Source organism: Acomys minous, assembly GCF_964271855.1.
Source record: "Acomys minous genome assembly, chromosome: 11".
Lineage (NCBI taxonomy): Eukaryota > Metazoa > Chordata > Mammalia > Rodentia > Muridae > Acomys > Acomys minous.
Window position 1 is genome coordinate 7,071,853 of NC_140492.1, and position 20,781 is coordinate 7,092,633.

The window sequence follows — 20,781 nt, forward strand, 5'->3', positions numbered from 1 at the left end:
AACAAAAAACAAACAAAGAAACAAAAAAACTCAACAACAAAAAATGTTCTCTGTTCTGTTTTTGTTTTTAAAGTGTGTGTGTGTGTGTGTGTGTGTGTGTGTGTGTGTGTGTGTGTTGGTAGATTTTTTTTTGTTTTTGTTTTTCTTTTTGTCAACTTGATGCACGCTACAGTCACCTGGGAGAAACTCAATTGAGAAAAACGCTCCCATCTGTGGACAAGCCTATGGGGGATTTTCTTGATTGATGATTGATGTAGAAGCACTCAGCTCACTTGTGGGTGGTGCTGGTGTCTGTGGAAAAGCAAACTGAGCAAGCCAGGAGGAGTAAGTGTGCAAGCAGCACTCATCGGTGGTCTCTGCGTCAGTTCCTGCCTTCAGGTTCCTGCCTGGCGTTCTTGCCCTGGATTCCCCTAATGATGGACTGTTAAACTATAAGCCAAATAAACTCTTTCCTTCCCAAGTTGCTTTTGGTTGTGGCAGGACAATAGACACCTAGCTAATATTGGGATGGTGGTGGTCAGGGCTTTTCTTGTTCTAGGCAAGCGCCCCACTTCTGAGCTACATCCCCAGCTCCGTCTCTGGATCTGCTTTACTGGTCAAGCTGGCACAGATTAGGGGCATTGTAGTTGGTGTATAGTTATGGAGGTTGTCATGCCTATTGGATGATACGATTGGTTATGAACTGCTGCCATCTATTATGGGCTGGCTTTGGGCAGTCACATTTTTACATTCGTATCTTTAATCCTCATGTCTTTTCAATCCCATAGACAGGTCAAACTGAGAGGGCACAGGCTAGTAAATGTCTGTGCTGAACAAAGCCCAGAGCTTTTCTGTTCTTGGAGGCATCCCAGATACAGCTACCACAGAAGATTAGGAACTCAGTCCCAACAAGTGCTAGCTTCTTGGACAGGGACAAAGCAGAGCCTCATTTGTGCATATTTTAACGATTACACTATTATTAATTCTTGTGTGGCTTAGATCTTCAGTGTCCCCAAAGGCCATATGCTAAACATGAGATTTGGGGACAACGGTAGCCATCTTGTGGTGCTGTTGGGAGACAGGTACAAGCTTTAAGAAGTAAGCCTAGTAGGAGTGAGTGAGGTCATTGGAGGAGTGCCCGTAAAGAGGCATCCTGGGACCATGAGGCGAACAGCATCTAGCACATACTCTACCATGTTGTAATGTGCCAACAGAGACCCAAAGCAAAGGGGTGAAGAGGCCATGGGCAGAGAGGCCTCTGAAGCCATGGCAAACAAACAAACAACAAAAACCCACTTTTCTTCCTTTTATATTTTTTATGTCAGGTATTTTGTTATAACAGCAGAAAGCTAACACAAATACACACATATAGAGATTTGAAGAACACCACTGAGAATCCAAAACTCCCGTCCATGTCCAGCACAGCTTCTCTCTCTCTCTCTCTCTCTCTCTCTCTCTCTCTCTCTCTCTCTCAAATATTTGTTTGTTACAATTTAAATGCAGTCTTTATTTTAGTGAGCACAAAGGGCCCAAACTACATTCAGTGGTCATTAAAAACAATCATTAAAGCCTCTCTTTTTGAAGACAGGGTCTCTAGTCCAGCTTGGCCCTGAACTCCTTGTACAATTCAAGATGACCTTGCACTTCTGATCCTCCTGCCTCTACCTCGCAGGCATTGGGTTTATGGGCAGGTGCCACCATCCCTGTGGTGAAGGGGATGGAAGCTAGTGCCTCATGTACTCCATCCAGTGAGCTGCACACTCAGCTCCCAGACCACGAACGCTTTTACAAAGCAGGGGACTCCCAAGTGGAGAACCTTCTGTCACTCCAGTCTTTGAACCTGGCTCTTTGGTTGTCTGCACCAGACCAGCATCAGAAAGTTCTAGATTTGGAATTTTCTCCAGCGGCCACTCTGATCACACTTCTGGGGCAGGTGTGGGAAGTAAGGGGTCACCGACTGCAGGTATGGAGGTCTCATCCTTGGGCTCCAGCTCCTGATGCCCTGCCTCACACGGGGTCTCCAGGGCACAGCCATCTCCTGGACTCTGCTGATGTCCCAGCTCACATGGGGTCTCCAGGGCACAGCCGTCTCCTGGATTCGGCTGACTCCCTGCCTCACGAGAGGTCTCCAGGGCACAGCCGTCTCCGGGACTCTGCTTGTTGCCTTCAGTCTCTTTGGTGATGACGCTTAGTTTGTCAAACACTTCAGTCTCGTCAGAGAGAGGGAAGGAGAACAGCAGAAGTGTGCTGTGATGCGGGTGGCCCAGAAACTGCAGGAAAGTGAAAGGGCTGTTACTTAAGGTCCAAATCACCCTGTTCTTCCTTTTTCTAGGTTGACAAGGGTTTTATGCAAAACCTTAGGGCTAGAAAAATGCAACTTTAAAATGTAACAGTAACCCTATGGTGGCTCCTTGAAAAAAATATTATCACATGACCTAGCAAGTACACGCACAGGTACATTCTCAAGGGAAATGACAGCAGGTTGCTGAAGAGGCTCACATGTCGCACCAACAGAATTGATAACAGTGACCAGACAGCAGGACAAAAGGGAAGTGCCATCCAGGGGTGAACACACAACGGGGCTTGCTGGTCCAGAGAAATGGCTCAGCAGGGAAAGGTGCTTCCCACGCACACCCGAGTGTGAGTCCCAACCCCATAGTAGGAGGACAGAGCTAACTCCTCAAAGTTGTCCCTTAGCCCCTCCAATGCACACAGTGGCATTGGACACACCATGACTCACACATGCACACATCACATGCACACGTGCATGGGTGAACACACGCACACATAAATAGACACTAATTTTTTAAGAAATTTATTATTCATACAGTATTCTGCTTGCATATGAACCAACAGGCCAGAAGAGGGCACCAAATCTCATTTTAGATGGTTATGAGCCACTGTGTCATTTCTGGGGATTGAACTCAGGACCTTTGGAAGAACAGCCAATGCTCTTAACCTCTGAGCCATCTCTCCAGCCCCAGACACTAACTTTTTTAAACAAAAAATTCTGACACATTCTACAACATGGAAGAGTGCTGAAGAGCTGCTAAGTGAAATACTCTGGCCACGTTGGTGCACAACCACAGTCCCTGCACCTGGGAGGTACAAGCAGAAGGGTCAGAAGTTCAAAGTCATCCCAGGGTAGATGGTGAGATTGAAGCTAGCCTGGGCTACATGAGAACCTATCTTAAGGAAAGAACGACAGGCAGATAACAAGAGTGATCTAGAGTGACCGGATTTACAGAGACAGAGGTTGGAACGCTGACTGTGGGAAAGAGCACCCAGAGAGTGTTTACTGGGCTGAGTTTTTGCTATGCAAGTGGAACGGGATCTGGGGATGCCTGGTGGGGGGGTCTGGTGGGGATGGCTGCTTGATGCCACTGAGCTACACTCTGAAATATGATTATGGTGTGGACGCTAAGCCACCCGTATTTTTAAAAACCACAACTATAAGAGGCGGGTCAAGTACTGGCAGGTTGTCTGTAGAGTATGTGTTGGGTGTGTAGGGATGTGAGGGGGTGAGGCATGGGAAGAAGAGGGGACACAGGCCGTGGATAAATGTGTCATGGGTGGACACATGGCATCTCTCAGGTATCTTGGGCCAAGTTCACCAACATCCTGTGTGGCGCTCCATTTTCACCTTTAATCTTGTAATGTCCTGTACAGTAGCCACAAGCCACATGGGGCCGGTCGGAACTGAGGAGTGTTGTGAATGTGAAGTAGACATGAGATATTAAGGATTTTTTTGTATGAAAGAGATGTAAACTACCTTAACTTAAAAACGTATCGGCTGAATATTGAAACAATGTTATTTTAGATGTCCTATGTTTCATAAAACACAGCAATACTGAAACAGGTGTTGGCTCAGCAGCACCATGCTGGCGAGCTCTAGTCAGCTTCTGCAGTTCAGGCCCCCTGGACTTGAATGTGCCAAGTTAACATGAACCCTGCGTCATAGTCGAACTGGAGGGTGGTGATGTGGCGACCGTTAATTTGCTCTGCAGTTTGCCTTGCCTTCACTCTCCAGCCCCTCTTCATGCCCCTGCCACCCTCACAGCTCCCGTGAGGCCTGCTAGCCTAGGAGGTGGGGGCTCTAACCCACCTGTTCTTGCCTGTGCTTGCCTGCTCTGATCATCTCTTCCTTCCTGTCTTGCCGGACTTTGCTGGATAAGGTTGACGTCTGATGTCTTCTTGGTCTATGGTGGTGGACCCCCTTTCCTCAGCGGGGTTCTTACTCCATCTGATCTGGTAACCTCAGATCTTCTAAGATTCCTCACATAACCCTCAGGGAAGATGACAGACCCCGACTCTTTCCTGATAGGAAAACTGGTTTAGTAAACCCCACCCTATGCTAAGGAGATCCTAGCCACCAGCAAATGACTTTTTAATCATAGTATCTAGAAGTTATTACCTCAATGATAGGGCAAATAAGCACCGTTTCTCCTTCCTGTGATAGGACCCTGTGTCACTGCGTATAAATGAGGTACCATGCCACTGCATGTAGATTAAGCATCCTGGCACCCCTAGCCCTAGTGAATCAGACACATTCACCCACAAACCCCTCCCCACTGCCCAAGGTTTATAAATAAAGGCTGGCTGGCTTCCTCCCTCTTGGGTGCTCATGCCATTCCTCCACCATGACCATCTGAGACTCCATTCATTTTGGGGAAGAGTTGCTGCTGGACACCCAGTGGTCAGGCAGCCATGGTGGAATTGTCTTTGCAGCCGCTGCAGCCTGCTTCATCGCCTCCACCCCTGGAGACCACTGGTGAAGCGCCTGCCGGGGCCTGCATCTCACCACACATGCCTGCTGGGTCAGTTTCGAATATCCACCTGCTTCCTCTGCCCTGCCTAGCACAGCAGCTTAAGAAAAAGGCTGTGATATTTTTGTCTCATCACAGGCTCTGGGAGCTTTCGATACTGGCAATACTAGCCCTCTCATTCTAAGAGAGCTACACTGTAACACTCCAAGGAAAACTCATTTTCCACTTCACCTGGAGAGACTGGGAACATGGCCACAGGACACAGTCTTTAGCCTCAGTGCTCTAAGCAGCTGCTAGGTGAGAAACAGGACCTCGGGACCTTTGATCTCAAGGTCTGTCTGTTCTTGTCTGGAAGCCAAGCAGCACCTGGACCAGCCCGCCAGACGCTGAACGACACTGTCTGACCAGTTTTGAGAGTTTCCTGGCTGGTTCTCAGGTAATAAAATGTCTTCCACCCAGAGCTGACTAACTTCATATCAACACATCCCCAGATACTCTCTTCTCTCGGGTGCTGCGGGGTTTGCTTGTACTGCTCAGAAAATTCTCTCTGCTCTTGAACTCTGTGGCCCTATGTCCCACTTCCCAGCCATGGTGGGTGATGTCCTACACTACCCACAGTCCCTTCATAATGTCCCCCAGCTTCTAGGAGGTCTGCCAGTTGGAGTGGCTCACAGCTGGCTTCCTCCCTGGGCGCAACATTCACAGCAGCAAGACCCGTGTCCGTCTCTGGAGTCATTCACACCAATTGTTGGCGTGTGAACAGAGGTTATCACAGTACATCATTAATGGACCAGTAGTGCACATGGCATCACTAAAGCTGCAGCGAGCCGGGTATCTTCTCTAGGAAGAACTGGAGACCCAGTACAGCAGACAAGTGTGAGGAGTCTCATGGAGATGGTACACCAGAGAAGGCAAAGGATGGAGCATCCATCCCACACTGAGAAGGAAGTACTCTACTTGGCAGGACTTCCTGGGTGCTCGGACATCAGATTCCACTCGTGGGAGCACGGCACAGTGTGGGCATGTGGCACAATGTGAGGCAAAGGCTGCTGGCTCTGGGAGGAACACAGAGCAGAGAAGGGTCCTGCCGCATGTATGAGCTATGGAGCTCATACCCTGACCTTCAGGCTAGTGGATGACTCAGTGACTATATGTTAACTGAGCCTGCTGCGTATATGACTGAAGGTCTGTAAAGTATGTGATGGGAAAAGACTGGGTGAACTTCTCAGTCAATCACCTGAGGAGAATCACAAAGCAGAGAGTAAAGCTGTGAGTTCAGGCTGGGCCAGCAGCAGCAGCTCAGTGCAGCCATGTGGACCTGGCAGAGACAGAGGCTCTGACCGAGGAGGGTTAGGTGAACATACGGCCCCAAGGAGGCCGCTGAGGAAAGCACCATCAAGAAACTGAGTCACTTGGGTCAAAACCACACAAAGCAGAGGTGAGAGTCCACAGAGGGAGGGCCTTCGTGTACAATCTGCCCTGTGACGAATGCTGTGGCAAGACAGCCACTGAATCACAACCTCGCACAGGGCCACCTCTGCAAGGACATCTACCCAAGCGGTTGTGATTGCTTATTTTCCAATATTGAACCAGCATCAAGGTTGCTACTGATCTTTCAGCCAAGGATTATTGCTTCAAAATAACCATTGTCCTTTCCCCCCAGTTTACCCTTAAATATCTGTTTTTCTTTACTTCCTTGGGTATACTTAAAACCAGCACTCCCACCTCATCCGCTGGCCCCCTTTCACCATGACATGTTCCCTGGACTTGCAAATTTCCCTGTGCAATCTAAGCAGTTTTCCTTTAGAGACTCTCCGTTATTACAGAGTGACATTACTGTGGGGCTCCTGGGCCTGTCCTGTCCTTACCTGAGGTCAGCAGATGCCAGTCAGCCACACACAGGACTGATATGGTTTCCCCGCCCCACTCTATCTGCTCTGCATCTGTTCTTACTGTGACATATCCTCATGACCAGATGTAGGAGAGAGAGGCCACTCTTGCTTTACAGGGAGGAGGGCATGTGGGGATCCTATCCTGGGAGCAAGCCCTCCCTGGGCTGGGTGTCGGCCTGTGTGTGGGGTCAGGCTCTTAGTGTGTAAACAAGAAGCCTTTATGGTCTTCGGCCAGATGCATTCCGTCTTCTCTCAAAACCTCTAGAAAACAGCCCCCAACCCCGGGGTCCATAATACACACCCTGGAATGTCAATGGTGGTGATATTCCCAAACAGAAAACCCCACACCTCTCCATCCTGCTCTCCCTTCGCCAGCGTTTCTGCTCTCTCTCTCTCTCTCTCTCTCTCTCTCTCTCTCTCTCTCTCTCTCTCTCCCCCTCTCCCTCTCCCTCTCTCTCTCTCTCTCTTCCTGCCACAATTATTACCTTTGAACCCAAGGACTCCATTCTGGACAGTGAAGAAGGTGCTACCAAGGTCTGGGGGTTGGGGTTGGGGGTGGGGTTCTGGCTTCCTTGGCACACGGGGAACGGGCCAGCACACGAGCATGCATCTGGCTCCTGAAGAGCACTGGATGGCCTCTGCCTAAGTGAAGTCCCTCGTCAGGCCCCCACCTACCTCCTTCAAGTGCTGCGGGATCGACGTCCCAGAACAGAAGGTGTACTTGGCCTTCTTGTAAATGAACCACAGCAAGCCAAAGCAGCCAAGGAGGACGAGGACGACCACAAAGACGGAGGCCATGAGGATGGCGGCCACCATCCAGGAGGGGGTCGTTTCTGCCAGGGACAATGTGGCCAGTTAGACTCTTGGCGCGCACGCAGGTTGAGTCACAGGGTCGCACCCATCGTGATCCAAAACAATCCCTCAAACCCGGCTCATCTAGTCACGCTGGCCCAAAGCATGGCAGGTGGCGGGAGGTGGCGTTTTCAGTGAGGCCACCTCTTCCCTGAATCCCCTTTACAGTGTGGCTTCTGATATGAGTGGTGGCACAAGGAGGGACGGTAAGCAAGGGTCCTGTCTGCTCGGCCTGTTTGTAGAGTGGCTGAGGCTGTCTGCTCTAGGCATTGCGCTAGACATGGCAAATAGGGCCTGAAGGAGACACAGGCACCCGTGTGTGGTACTGAGAAGGGGAAGCTGCTTTACACCGAGGAGCGCACACAAATCCTTGGGCTGCGTGGCCCAAGTGGCCATCACTGATGCCTTGTCCGAGTGCCCCCTTTCCCAGTCATTGTTTGTCCTCAAAACTAGAAATGCAGGGAAGGAAAGTCAAGATGTGGCAGGGCTCAGTCTCTGCGGGGCGTTCATATGAGAACCAATGAAGCTGTTTCAGAGAACCGAGAGGGCAACAGAGCATACACAGTAAAGGTGGATTCACGGAGGCAGACCCCAGCCCACTGCGCTGGCCAGAGGGAGCCAGTTTCCTCAGAACGGGGCATCTTATTTGTAGGATGAAGCCGACCAGTGCGGGATCTGGGGACCACATTGATGGGGGCAGGGTGGGGGTGGGGGTGGGGGTGGGGGCAGGGGGGGGGTTGGCTGATCTCTGCCCTGTGGCTCCGAGAAGGCAGTTCCAGGCTCTCCATGCCCCTACTCACCATCCCTGGTCGTCCGCTCACAGAGAGGTTTGCTCCATTCTCCAGTTCTGTTCTGATCAAGAAGAAAGCCTTGAACTTGAATGCAGTAAGTTGTCCACGGCTCCAGGTCTCTGAGGACCACGAAGTCATATGGGGAAATGACTTGAAACTATAAAGGAAATGCACGGCAGTGAAGGGATGCTGCCTCTCTCCTAGTTCCCTTTCCTGTATGCTCTAAGCTGTGCTCCAGACTTCTCAGAAAGAGCCACTGGCTGGAGCGCCTTCCAGCTCCGGACATATGTTACATCCTGAGGAATGGGACAAGACCGACCATGATGCCGCCAAGCCATCTCATTGTCTCAGTTCTGTCCCATGGGTGGCATCTAAACTGTCACACTTCCCTTACAAAAAATACTGTACCTCAGCAATTAAGGCAACCAGGCAGGCTCCTTCCTTCATGGGACCCAATGTGCAATGCCTGCAAACAGCGGTCCCCGTGTGTGTGTGTGTGTGTGTGTGTGTGTGTGTGTGTGAAACCTGCTGCCTGTACAGGCATATTCATATCCTTGCTACCTCTACTCTAGGTTCCAGACAGGTCTGCAAGGTGCCTTTCGGATGCCTAAGGGCACACTGGCCAGCATTCACGTTGGTCAGGTCATCACGCACACTGCAGAAAGAGGTGTCAGGGAGCTGTGCACCCCTTTTCACCTTAGTCATCAAAGCATGCAGCATCAGGCATGACCTTAGCGAAGTGGCTAGCCTTCACAAGACACTGGACCTGCTGCCGTGCCTTGACCTTGGACTCCTTCCTTTGCATCTAGGGTTATCATCCACAAACTTTCTGTTTTATTACAGCAGCCAGAAGAGACTATGACACGGCTCCATTCAGTGAAAGATTCTCTGGGTGAAAAAAATTAACTTGAGATTTGTGTTTGGCTCTCCAGTATGCGTGTATGTGTGTGTGTGTGTGTGTGTGTGTGTATTTTGTATACATGTATGCACATATGTGTGTATGTGTGTACATGTGTGTGTGTGTGTGCGCATGTGTGTGTGTGTGTAATCATATCATCTGAAGACAATAAACGTGAGTGATCTTCCTCTCAGACTCTTGGGAAGAGCTGATGAACATTTAATGTAATTAATTTACACAGCTCATATACCAGCTGAGATACTCAGCTCAGGGGCACTAACTTTGACCAAAAATGAATAAGTGTCCAAATAAAGACGAGAGAGCCTCATATTGCTCCAGATAACAGGGAAAGTTTGGCTTTTGTCAGTGAATGCCACAGCAGTTCAATGAATTGGGCTGTTCTTCCTGTTTCTTGAGTGAAGCGGGTTGTTGTGACTCTGCTGTAGACCAAAGGAGGCTGAGGTCATCGCCGTGACCACAGCAATATGGTGACAGAGGCAATATTCTAACCAGAGTTTTTAGCTTCAAGTTTTGATTTCAAAAGAATTGCTCCGTGAGCTGGTGAAAGGACTCGGCCTGTAAAGGCCTGGTAACTTGATCTCCAGGGCTGTGGCATGCTCCTCAGCTAAAGAAATAAACATAATAAAACTTCCTTTTAAATGATTGCTCCCCTAAAGAAGAGAGCAACAGGGAAAAATTAGATAGGAAGATTAAAAATAAAATGGCAGTGTTCTTAAACATCCTGGGAGTTGGGAGGGGTTGTCACTGGGGAGTGACTGGTTTGTGGCATTGGGGGTATGGGATGAGGAACTGGCCATCCAGCTGATGACATGGCAGCTGACTCCAGCCTCCCCCAGCCAAATGCTGACAGTGCCCTATGTCCCCTGCAACTTCCTTCTAAGGAAAGGGAAGTTTACTGTGTGGACTTCATCCTGAGAGTCTGTTCCATGCCTTTCCCTCGCGAGAGGGGGATCCAGCAGCTTTTGGCTTGCTGAGGAGCAAGCTTTAGACTTTCTGGATATCAGGTGTGTGTGTGTGTGTCTGTGTGTACGCAGGGATGTGTGCACACACCAATAGGTGTGTGTATGAAGGGCGGAGGTTGGCATCAGGCGTCTTCCTCTGTCTCTGCCCACCTTGCTTTTGAAGTCAGGGCCTCTCCTTGAATCTGTATCTCACGAATGGACTGAACCAGCAGACCAGTGAGCTCCCAGCATGCTCCTGCCTCCGTCTCTCAGTCTTGGTCAGTCACAGTTATGCACTGTCGTGCCTGGCTTTTTAACTTGGGTGTTGGGGAATATAAATTTTGGCTCTCATGTTTGCAGAGCAAGCACTTTACCCAGGAAGCATCCCCACAGCCCCGGGTGGCCTCTCCTCTTTGTTATCATGGCCGGCCAAACTGAGCAAAGAGCATGGGTACCTCCGTGTGAGACGCGCATGACAGCCAAGCGTACCTGTGCGTCAGTGCCATTCTTCCAGTACTGCACCCTGTAAGCCCATGAGTTATAAATGTTCTTCATGGACCACGTCTCAGGCTCGTTCTCGGTTTGTGGGGCTGAGAAGCGCATGTGTAAAGAGTCAGCGAGAGAGTCTATCTGCATCTCAGGAGGTCCAATGATGGCTAAAAGTACAAGAACACACCAAGACAACAATCAAAAATCACATTTTAAACGGTTGGACATGAATTCTTCATATATGTGCGCAACAATCCATTGAGGGACTGAGGGATAACACTGACCCTAGACAGGTCACTGTTACAACGTGGCCTAAGGAAGATAGCTGGATATTTTTGCCTATTTAAAAAGACCCAATAAGCTTTGTCTTTATTAATCAAATTTAATCCATTTATATACACAGTGATATATAGTATACTTAGGATTATTTCAACTATATTGTTTTGTACTGTTTATAAAAATGGCTTTTTTGTTGGGGGGAGGGGGTTCCCTTGTACATAGCCCAGGCTAGCCTCAGACCTGTGATTCTCCTGTGTAAGTCTTATCAGTACTGTGGTTGCAGGCACGACACCCTGCTTGGCAAAAAATTCTGTTTTTAGATTGTTTTATATTGTTAGCTTCTTCTTTTTCTCTTTGTGCCTTTTCTTTCTCTTTCTGCCTTCTACCGGTTTGAATTTTCTTTTGTTTTTCTAGCCTTAAGGCTACAAATGATATTTCTATTAGCTGTAGAACTTTTCTTTTCCTAGCTACTTACGTAGCTAGGCCCTTCACTCCCTCTAGGTCTTCATTCAAATGTCAGATGTCACTCTTTGGGCAGCCTGTATATCATGGCTTTGTGGACAAGAGAGGCCCTGCTCTCCTGCTGACTCCCAGCTCTGAGAGCCACAGTCCCTCTGCATCACCAAGTGTGCACCCACTGGACTCCTGTCAGCCTTCCTGAGAGCCCCGTACACTCCATTAGGGCAAGGCTTTCTTCTTGTTTGTTGTTGTAGCTTCAATGCTAAGAACATGCCTAGCACACAGAAGGTGCTCAAAAATAACCACAGAAAGAGTAGCGAAGGCTTTGGGAAGGCACAGTTATGTCCCGTGTTCTCCTCACTGGCCAATGCTACTTTTGGGGGCTGCTGTTAAGCCGCAGGGGCCTGTGGCAGCCTCTTTGCTCTCTCACTTTTACATGTGTGACCTTGGGTCGTGTGCTGGGGGGTGGGTGTGGGGCTCTATGTATCCAAATGCTGAATTCAGGGCCCTGAGATCTGGTTCCAGTCCAGACAAGTTCATTCTCACGAACACCAATCTATGTTATATAAACTCTGCTCCCTAATTATCTCTGATTGGCTAATAAAAGAAGCTAGACAGCCTGTAACTGGGCAGAAGAGAGGTGGGCGGAGCTTCCGTTCCCAGGCTTGGGTAGGGACCACGAGGTGAGGGAGAGAAGGAAGGAGAAAATGGGAGAAAGGACACAGCTAGTGGAGCAGGCGCAGCCCAGACAGGACGGATATTGGCAACTAACTTGGGGTGTGTGGCTGGATTAGTATAAGACATATCTGCCCAGTTATTGTGTTTAAAGCTTACTAATAAATACAAGTCTCTGTGTATTTTATTTGGGAGCTAGAACAGATAAATAAAAAGCCCCCTGGGTTAATAAATTGTTCAACAACAGTCATGATCCTTGCTCTGAGTCTACAGGGAACTGGCCTCGTTGGGACATAAGGTAGGACTCAGAACCAGCCAGGCCGAGCTAGAAATTACTGGAGCAGAATCCTGTACATCAAATGAACCCCGGCTTACAATGGTTTGACTTATGGTGTGAGAGAGACTGACATTAAACAGAGACTGTACTTTGACCCCAAGCTAAGGACATGTGGTTTGATTTCTTTTTCAATGCAGGGAGATAGCTGTGAGCCGTCCCCTCCCTGTCAGTCATGGGATTAGGAGGGTGTGGCAAGCTATAGGTGTGTCAAATGCATATTTGATTTATGGTATCTTCAGTTTATGACAGGTTTACAGGAAATTAACACCACAGAAAGGCATTTTAGCTTTGGAGCCCCGCTACCATGAACTGTCTCTTTTAACACCCGGGTTCCTTTCTCTGTTTCTAGAAATAAATGCTTAAAAAGGCAAATTAACTCTGACCATTTCCAGCAGCAGAAATCTGAGTTTGTGCTTGTCATAGGATGGACGTGGAAGAGAAGAGCGACTCTGGCCTCTTTCTGAGCGGGGATCTAACTGTAGAGGCTACGGAGCCCACATGCAGGGAACTGTTAAGCCCCAGCTCAGGCTAGGCTCTTCCCTCTGGTGCCCTGGGAGGGCCTTGTAACCGCTCATCTGCTCTCTTCTCCCAGTTGCTATATGGCAGCCTAATTCTCTAAACACGTTTGTCTCAGGGCCTCTGGGTCCCCATAGCCTTCCTCTTCCTACCAAAGCTTGCCAGTCTCAGCCAATTCTGCCATCAGCCTACCCCTGTGTGGTGCTTTGCCTTTATATACGTTCTGTGTACTGAATGCCATGGGATTGGAATGATAAACTGTGTGAGCTGACACGTAGGTGCTGGGAATTGAACCCAATTTCTCTGAAAGAGCAGCCAGTACTTACCCACTGAGCCATCGCTCCAGCCCCATACTCCTTGGGATTGTGAGTTAAGTCCCACACTGTCTTCCTTCCAGAAAACTGTCACAGCCTTCCATTTCCTCACTAACAGCACTGGCCTTAACTCCGTCATCTTTGTGAGCAGCGAAGTCACCAATTTTATAATCATTTATTTTACTAATGACATACATAATTTTTTTCTGCTTTACCCACTAACTTCTTTAAGGTCACAGTTTCTTTGCTATATACTGAGCTTATGGATGTAGCCCACTCATCTGTAGGCCTGCTAAGAGTTCTTACTGAGGGATCACCAGTGTGGATTAAAGCAAAGTGAAATGATTACATTATATAACAAAGTGGAAAATAAATGGCTTACTGTCGTCCACCGGGCAGAAGGTGATGTTTACCCAGTCTGAGTGTTCATCTGCCAGCTCGGCCCTGACCCTCAAGGTATGCTCGCCATACTTAGAAAGAATTGAGAAGTCGCACTGCGTGGAGGCAGTATTCTTGCAGCGATCTTGGAAATGCCGGTAGCTACACAATCAGAAATACAAAATCAGTAAGGGCTCTGTGTTGGCTGACAGCTTTCTTCCCTCTGATGGCAAGGATGAACAGAGGGTGCTGAAGGCAAAGGCATTCTTATCTCTTTCCTCCTTTGTCTTTGTTTCACGTTTTTAGAGAGTTTCCCTCTGTTGCCCAGGCTGGCCTCTGATTTAAGATCCTCCTGCCTTAGCACCCTAAGTGCTGGGGTTTCAGATGTGCACTCCTGTGCCTGGAAGATTCTTCTATTTTTGGTTGTGATCCTAGCCTTTAATGGCTGAGCCATCTTTCCAGGCTGCCTGGAAGATTTTTAGGTTTCTAAAAAATATTTTATTAATTTATTCATATTACATCTCAATTGTTATCCCATCCCTTGTATCCTCCCATTCCTCCCTCCCTCCTGCTTTCTCCCTACTCCCCTCCCGTATGACTGTGACTGAGGGGGATTTCCTCCCCCCTGTATATGCTCATAGGGTATCAAGTCTCTTCTTGGTAGCCTGCTATCCTTCCTCTAAGTGCCTGGAAGATTCTTAATCACTGATTTTGATAAATAGTATATACAAGGAAGTTGATATTTTTGTAAACTGTGTTCCCTGACATCTTAACGACCCCTGGGGAAACCACAAGACATTTAAAATACAGTCCACCCTATAGCCAAGTAACTCATGGAGAAATCAAATTAAACAAAAATTAGTATCTTAGCAACAGAGATTTTAATATCCTAATAAACACTCACGTCTCCAAACCCCGGGTTGAGTATTCAACCTATCTCACTGAGAGAGCTTCCTTCCTGGATTACGCATTTCTGAAAGCACTAGGCTATGACTTGTGAGAAGATGACACACACAGATTAACTGGGAAATAATAAGATGACTTCAAATAACCTCCCAAGAATGGCTCGCCCTGCAAGGATTCTGCAAAAAATTATAAAGCAGCCCGTCTACCCCCAACAAGAGCAAGCACAGCAGGAGGGCAGCAGACACAGCATGTGCAATTCCCTACTCACCCCCAGCAGCCCCAGGAGGTATAATTAGCTGCCTCCTACCTAAGAAATCTCGAGTTCCCTTCCTGTAAGTCAGGAGCTGTCCGACTGGTTCCCAGCACACCTCCCTGTCTAGGTGTGAGAACCAATTGGGCCACCCTCGTCTGTTTTGGTATCTTTTCCTGCTGCCATGACAGAATATTCTGACAAGATCTATTTAAGGCAGAAGGCTTATTCTAGCTCACAGGACCAGATTACAGTCCACCACCGCAGGAAGTGAAGGCTCAGAGGCCTGAAACAAATAGTTATACCTTGTCTAAAATTAGGAGACAAAAGAAAAAAAAAAAAAAGGAGACTGGCAGTGAATGCATGTGTGTCAGTGTTTTTATTTATGTGTGTGTGCACCTGTGTGCGTGCGTGCATGTGTGTGTGTGTGTGTGTGTGTGTGTGTGTATGAGTGCGTATGCATTGGCCACTGAGGCCAGAGAAGCGCACTGAGTCCCTTGAGCGGAGGTTACAGGTGACTGGGGGCTGCCCCACATAGGCACTGGGAACCAAACTCAAGTCCTCTGCAAATGCAGCAAGTGCCCTTAATACACTCAGCTGTGTTGACTTCAGGGCTTCAGGGACTGCATCGTCATGGCTCACTGCATCGTCATCAACTCCCAGAGCATCAGTTTCCAGAGGTCACAGTATTCTATAACCTGTCTTTCCCACTCAACATATACAGACATTTTGCTAACCAACCAGCTCTCCATGGCCGGCTGCCTTACACTCTACCATTGCAAAGTCCAGGGACCATTTCAGAAAGAGGTTTTTCTCTTATACAACTATCTTGTTCTCTTAGTACATTAGGAGGTCGACTCATACTGTATTTCAAAGATCTTTTCTTTTCTTTTTTATTGATGAGTATTTTTGCTGGCAAATATGTAATACTTATGTTACATTTTTGTATTAAAATCACCAACATACCTTACTGTAGACAACCTGACCCTGGATGAGAGAGTCTCCCTCTGTGGCTCAGGCGACAGGGGACACAGATAAAAGCTCCCATATAGTGGAGTTTACTGCACTGCACAAGCACATTCAGGTTGAAGTCAAAGCAAACTTTTATGGAGCCATATAAACGCAACCAGATCGTTCAGGCCCAGTGTCTTTCCTAAGGGCACGTCTGAGTATTCATTATGCGCTGTGAGCCCATGCGGAGTTCCGTGAAAAGGAACACTGGAGTCAAGGCACTAGCCCTTAGCTAACAGCCATCTCCAGTCCTATGTCTTCTCACCTCAAGGACAAACACCTAGGATGATGATGATGATGACAACAGTGACTGCAGGAAAGCAAGACACAGAGCTAGGAGCGCGGATGTGGTTCGCCCCATCCCAAGCTCCTGATGGAGCTTAGCATCACTCACCTGTGACACCAGCCATCAGGTGTCACCGTTTTGTGACTCTGCCATCAAGTCCATCAATAGCTAGAGACTGTGGCCCTGCCTCGGGTATTTCATTACAGCAACACCAACTCCAAATGATATAAGAAGGAAATTAATTTTCCTCAGTGAAATTGCTATGTGCTTCCAGACCCGAGTGGAGAAAACATGAAGGTGAAATGACAAGACCTAGCACACCAGGGATGCTACAGAGTGGCCTTTTATCAGGCACTGGACTGTGGGCTGCAGATAGCTATACTGAGGTGTCCGAGGGCATTCTGTTTGTATGAAATGCGCGCTGAAATGGCTGTGTGCATGATGGTGCAGAATTCACTGTCAACCTGGTGGAATTTATTTATTTATTTTTTAAATATTTTATTTAATTTTTAATTTCTGTGCATTGGTGTAGGGGTGTCAGATCTTGGAGTTACAGACAGTTGTGAGCTGCCATGTAGGTGCTGGGAATTGAACCCAGGTCCTCTGGAAGAACAGGCAGTGCTCCTAACCACTGAGCCATCTCTCCAGCCCAACCTGGTGGAATTTAAAGTCAGCATGGACATAACCTACAAGTAGGTCTATGGGGCAGTTTTCAGGAGAGCTTTGTATATCCTGGATGCCCAGATATGAGCAGCACTGTTTTATGAACAGGGGTCTCAGACTAAAGAAAAAAGGCAGGAACTGAGCACCAGCAATCTGTCTGTGTCCTGACTGGATGCCCTGTATGCGGCCAGCTGCCTGGAGCTCCACCACCATGATGGAGTACAGCCTCTTGACAAGCCCGCCCCCTCACAAAAGAAAACAAAGAAACAAACCTTCCTTCATGAAATTATTTCAAACTAAGAAAAAAAAAAAAAAAAGAAAGAAAAACCCAGCACATAGGCAAGGGTCACTTTGTACTTTCTACTTTTTGAGCTTTGTAGCCCTTTGGTATGTGTGTAAAGTGACAGCTGCATGGAAAAGAGGGTAGAGTTATCAGGCTCTAGAAAGGCACAGGCCCTGTCTGTCTTCCCACGGTTCTGAGCAGCCAGGTGTGTTGGCTGATGGGCCTTGGGCCTCCTGCTGCTGCTGGGGCCCGTGTGAACAGGCTGTCAAGGGAAGGCTGACCTGTACACTTCACCAGATATCAGGACTTGCAGACAGGACAAGTAGAGGGCCAAGCCATGGAGGAGGCAGATCCCAGACTGTTCTAGAAGGCCTGCAGCGGAGGGTAGGCAGCACGTAGGAGGCGCCTCCCTGACTGTTCTGCACACCTGCATTTTCAGGCAGCCTCTGCGTGCACACTGTTGACTTTTTCCAGCGCTAGCTGATAGCTGGAAATGAGAGCAGCAGCAATGTTCTCCTTTACAAATACATCAGTTTGAGGCCAGCCTGGGCTACATAGTGACTCCTACACTCTCCTGGGTTGCAGGGTAAACACACGCCTTTAATCCAAGCACTCGGGAGGCAGAGGCAGGTGGATCGCTGTGAGTTCAAGGCTAGCCTGGTCTACAAATCGAGTCCAGGACAGCCAAGGCTACACAGAGAAACCCTGTCTCGATCCCCCCCAAATAAAAGACCCCAGTAAGAGTGGGGGGCCTAGAGGGAGGTGTAGAGTTCTGACTAGAATAATTTACCTCTGAGAAAGGAAACCGCTAACAGGATGGCTCCCCTGGACTGTCACAGGCACACAGGTAGAAGTGGTGAGACTCCTCCCTCCCTCCCTCCCTCCCTCCCTCCCTCCCACCTGAGATCCAGGCCAGGGTCACCATTCCCTGGCCTCTCCCTGCAACCAGTCACTAGACTCACCTTTCATACTGAGCTGTGAAAGTCAGATTTTCTTTGGGGAAAGCAGGTGACTCCCACTGTAGAATGTTCTTGAAATTAACTGAATTCATCCTGACATTCGCAGGAGGCGGGATCATTGCTAGAGCTGGAAAGATGAGGGGTGGGGGAGAGAACAGTTGCAACAGTTTTTCCTCAAAAAAAAAAAAAAAAAAAAAAAAGACCAAGAAAATGACCACATCCAATATTTGGTCCCAGATCCATGTCTTCAAATGGCGTGCGCACTTGTGTCTGTGTGGGGGAGGGGGTGTTGGCTATGTGGGGGAGGCTAGGTTTTATTGAGAGCAACAGTGAGAAGGATTTCTGGCTGGAGCCCCCTGAGCCCTGCTTGGGCCTAGGGCAGGGAACCCAGGAGTCTCGGGGACAACAGATGGCTCCTCCAGGAGACTCTAGGGTTGTCAGGGAGGCCTTTAGCTGAGTGAGCCTGAGGTTACATAGAGGGCAGGCTTTGGGCAAAAGACAGAAATTACTTTTTGAGTTTTTAAAGTAGAAAATTCTAAACCCAGCTGGTGCTAACAGAGACGAAGTGTGGCAGTAACTGTTCAACACCAGGCTGCCTGGGACTCTCTCAAAGCAGCCTGGATAGGGACGAGAGAAGAAAGCTTTGCCTCAGGAAGAGGATCCAAGCAGAACCAAGGACAGCTAAAGCCCGGCTGGGCACACTGCTGAGAAGAGTCTCCAGAAACTCTTTGGGGAGCTGAGGGGCGGAATTCAGATTTCAGGGTGTGGACGTGTGGACAGGAAGGAGTAGGGAAGGGGAACTGGCCTGAGTCAGACCCGGCAGAGGAATGGAGCCTCGGCTGGGGAGGACGCAAGGTGTGTCCCCAAGGGTCGGGGCAGGCACCGCGGGGTGTCCGGGGCTGTCAGAAAACTTGGTTTCGGTTAGAACTCTGGAGTTGTGGGGTGGGGCGAGCGTTGTCAACAGCTGTCCCCGCACCCTGCTTTAGCTTACCGTCTAGACAGTCTATAACCCTCTGCTGGCCGGGGTGGTGGTGGCCACCCAGGATCCAGGCAGTGGCAGCGCAACGCCGCGTGTGTGCGGCCCACGATGGAGAGGGGTCCCCTTCCCGGTGCTGGGTGCCACACACGGTCCCTTTCGGGGCGCCCAGGGCCAAGACTTGGGGGCGCCCCGCCTCCGAGTTCCCAAGCATGGGAGCCAGCCCGCCGGGGGCCCTTGCCCGCGCCGACCTCACCTGGCACCAGCAAGAAGCCGCCTAGCCAGCCTGCCACGCTCCGCGCCCTGGCCATGGCCCCGTGCCGCAGCCCCGCAGACGCCGGCGCCCTTCCGGGAACCTCCGCCAGGCTGCCAGGCCACTCCCCTCGGGCAGCCTCCGCCCGCCTGCAGCCTCACTGGGGATCCGGGCGAAGGCGAAGGCGGCCTCAAGCTAAGCACTGAAAAGCCAGCCTTGGGCTACCTTCCTAACGTTCCTTCATCACCCGCCCCCCTCACGCGGGCTCATCCTCCTGTTTCTCACTCCTGCTGTGTTTCTGTCTCTCCTCTTTGGTAGGTGGATGTTGAGACATTGTCTATGGAACCCAGACTAAGCTGAAGATCTTCCTGCTCCAGCAGTTACTTTTCTTTGTCCTCTATTTTTCCCCCTACGGAAGCATCTGTTCTCCAAAGTCTTGTCTCCCAAATAAAAGTACCCTATAGCGAGCCCAGCTTGGCAATGTTCTAGTGCCTCTCCCCAGGCAGCACCCCAGAGATGGCACAAGGCCAATTTGTTCATTTCTTGGTAACTTGTTTCTTGCACAAGGCTGCTGAGAAAGTTTTAATTTCCTCTTCTTAAACGGACCAGGTGATGAGATAGGGAAAAACCACAGTAGGACGCTGACTATGTACACGTTGAGAAATGTCTAAGTCAGACTAAGCCGTTGGGAGTCGGGGGGACCATCCCGGCCGACGACGGCTTATTTAGAAAAAGCTAGTACAACCTCGAAATGCCAGCAAAACCACAAATGCATTCTCGTGAGAAATGACTTAAAGAGACCACAGGCTTGTGTAAAAAAGTATTTTTGTATTACTCTCTGACAATCTTCAAACATACAAAATTGAAAAAAAGAAAAATAAATGCAAGCATTAACAAGCCAACTCTCAGCGATTTTGCAAAGCTTAAAAGAGGGTGTTAACAATAAACGAGTCTCTACAGATGACAGATGTATTCAGTGTGTCCAGATGTGTTTCCTGTGGGGTTTTTATTAGGTCTGTTGGACAAGGGCTTCTTTTGAACTGCCTTAGAGGGGCAGCATGAGCGATCCACGGGAAGTCTTTGAGTAGGGCCCATGTCAGTATTTCCTCTTTGAATAGAAGTAGGGTGTGAGAGACTGGCTTTTGGGGTGAGAGGAGTGAGATAGGAGGCCTTCCTTCATGCAAGCACCCTGGGCTTCGCATCCGAGGCTCAGCATCCTCCTCGTGAGTCTTTATCCCCAGTCTTTCTATCTCTCTCTATGGAGATTACCTGGTCCAGTCCCTTGACTTCATAAATGAAGAAACTGAAACTCAGAGGGGAAAGCAAAAATACCCAAGGGAGCTGGTAGTCTATCTCATGATAGCGTACCCCTGTAATCCCGGTGCTAGAGAGGACCACAAGGTCACCCCACAAGAGAGGTCATGCCTAAAAAAACAAACAAACAAACAAACAAACCAAAACAAAGCCGTGCAGGCCTCCCAAGTCACTTCTTACAAACCAAATGTTTGGCTCCCACTCGTATTTGAAAACGTTCTATTCTCCTCTTCCGGACTCACAGCGACTGTAATCCCATGTGCAGAACATAAAGTCGATACCCAGAGCACTTT

The 20,781-nt window shown here is 49.0% G+C and overlaps 1 protein-coding gene across 1 annotated transcript in view; it reads right to left on the minus strand.

Moving 5' to 3' along the window:
* Window positions 1-1,272: 1,272 nt before the first annotated feature.
* Window positions 1,273-20,781, minus strand: part of LOC311608853 (interferon alpha/beta receptor 2-like) — a 53,289-nt gene continuing 33,780 nt past the window's right edge. The window contains exons 10-16 of the mRNA XM_084801459.1: window positions 19,178-19,323; window positions 17,949-18,072; window positions 13,592-13,749; window positions 10,630-10,796; window positions 8,290-8,437; window positions 7,313-7,470; window positions 1,273-2,249 (exon numbers count right to left, since the gene is read on the minus strand). Coding sequence (XP_084657585.1) covers window positions 1,896-2,249; window positions 7,313-7,470; window positions 8,290-8,437; window positions 10,630-10,796; window positions 13,592-13,749; window positions 17,949-18,072; window positions 19,178-19,323 — 1,255 coding nt within the window. The 3' untranslated portion in view covers window positions 1,273-1,895. The remainder of the gene's footprint in view (window positions 2,250-7,312; window positions 7,471-8,289; window positions 8,438-10,629; window positions 10,797-13,591; window positions 13,750-17,948; window positions 18,073-19,177; window positions 19,324-20,781) is intronic.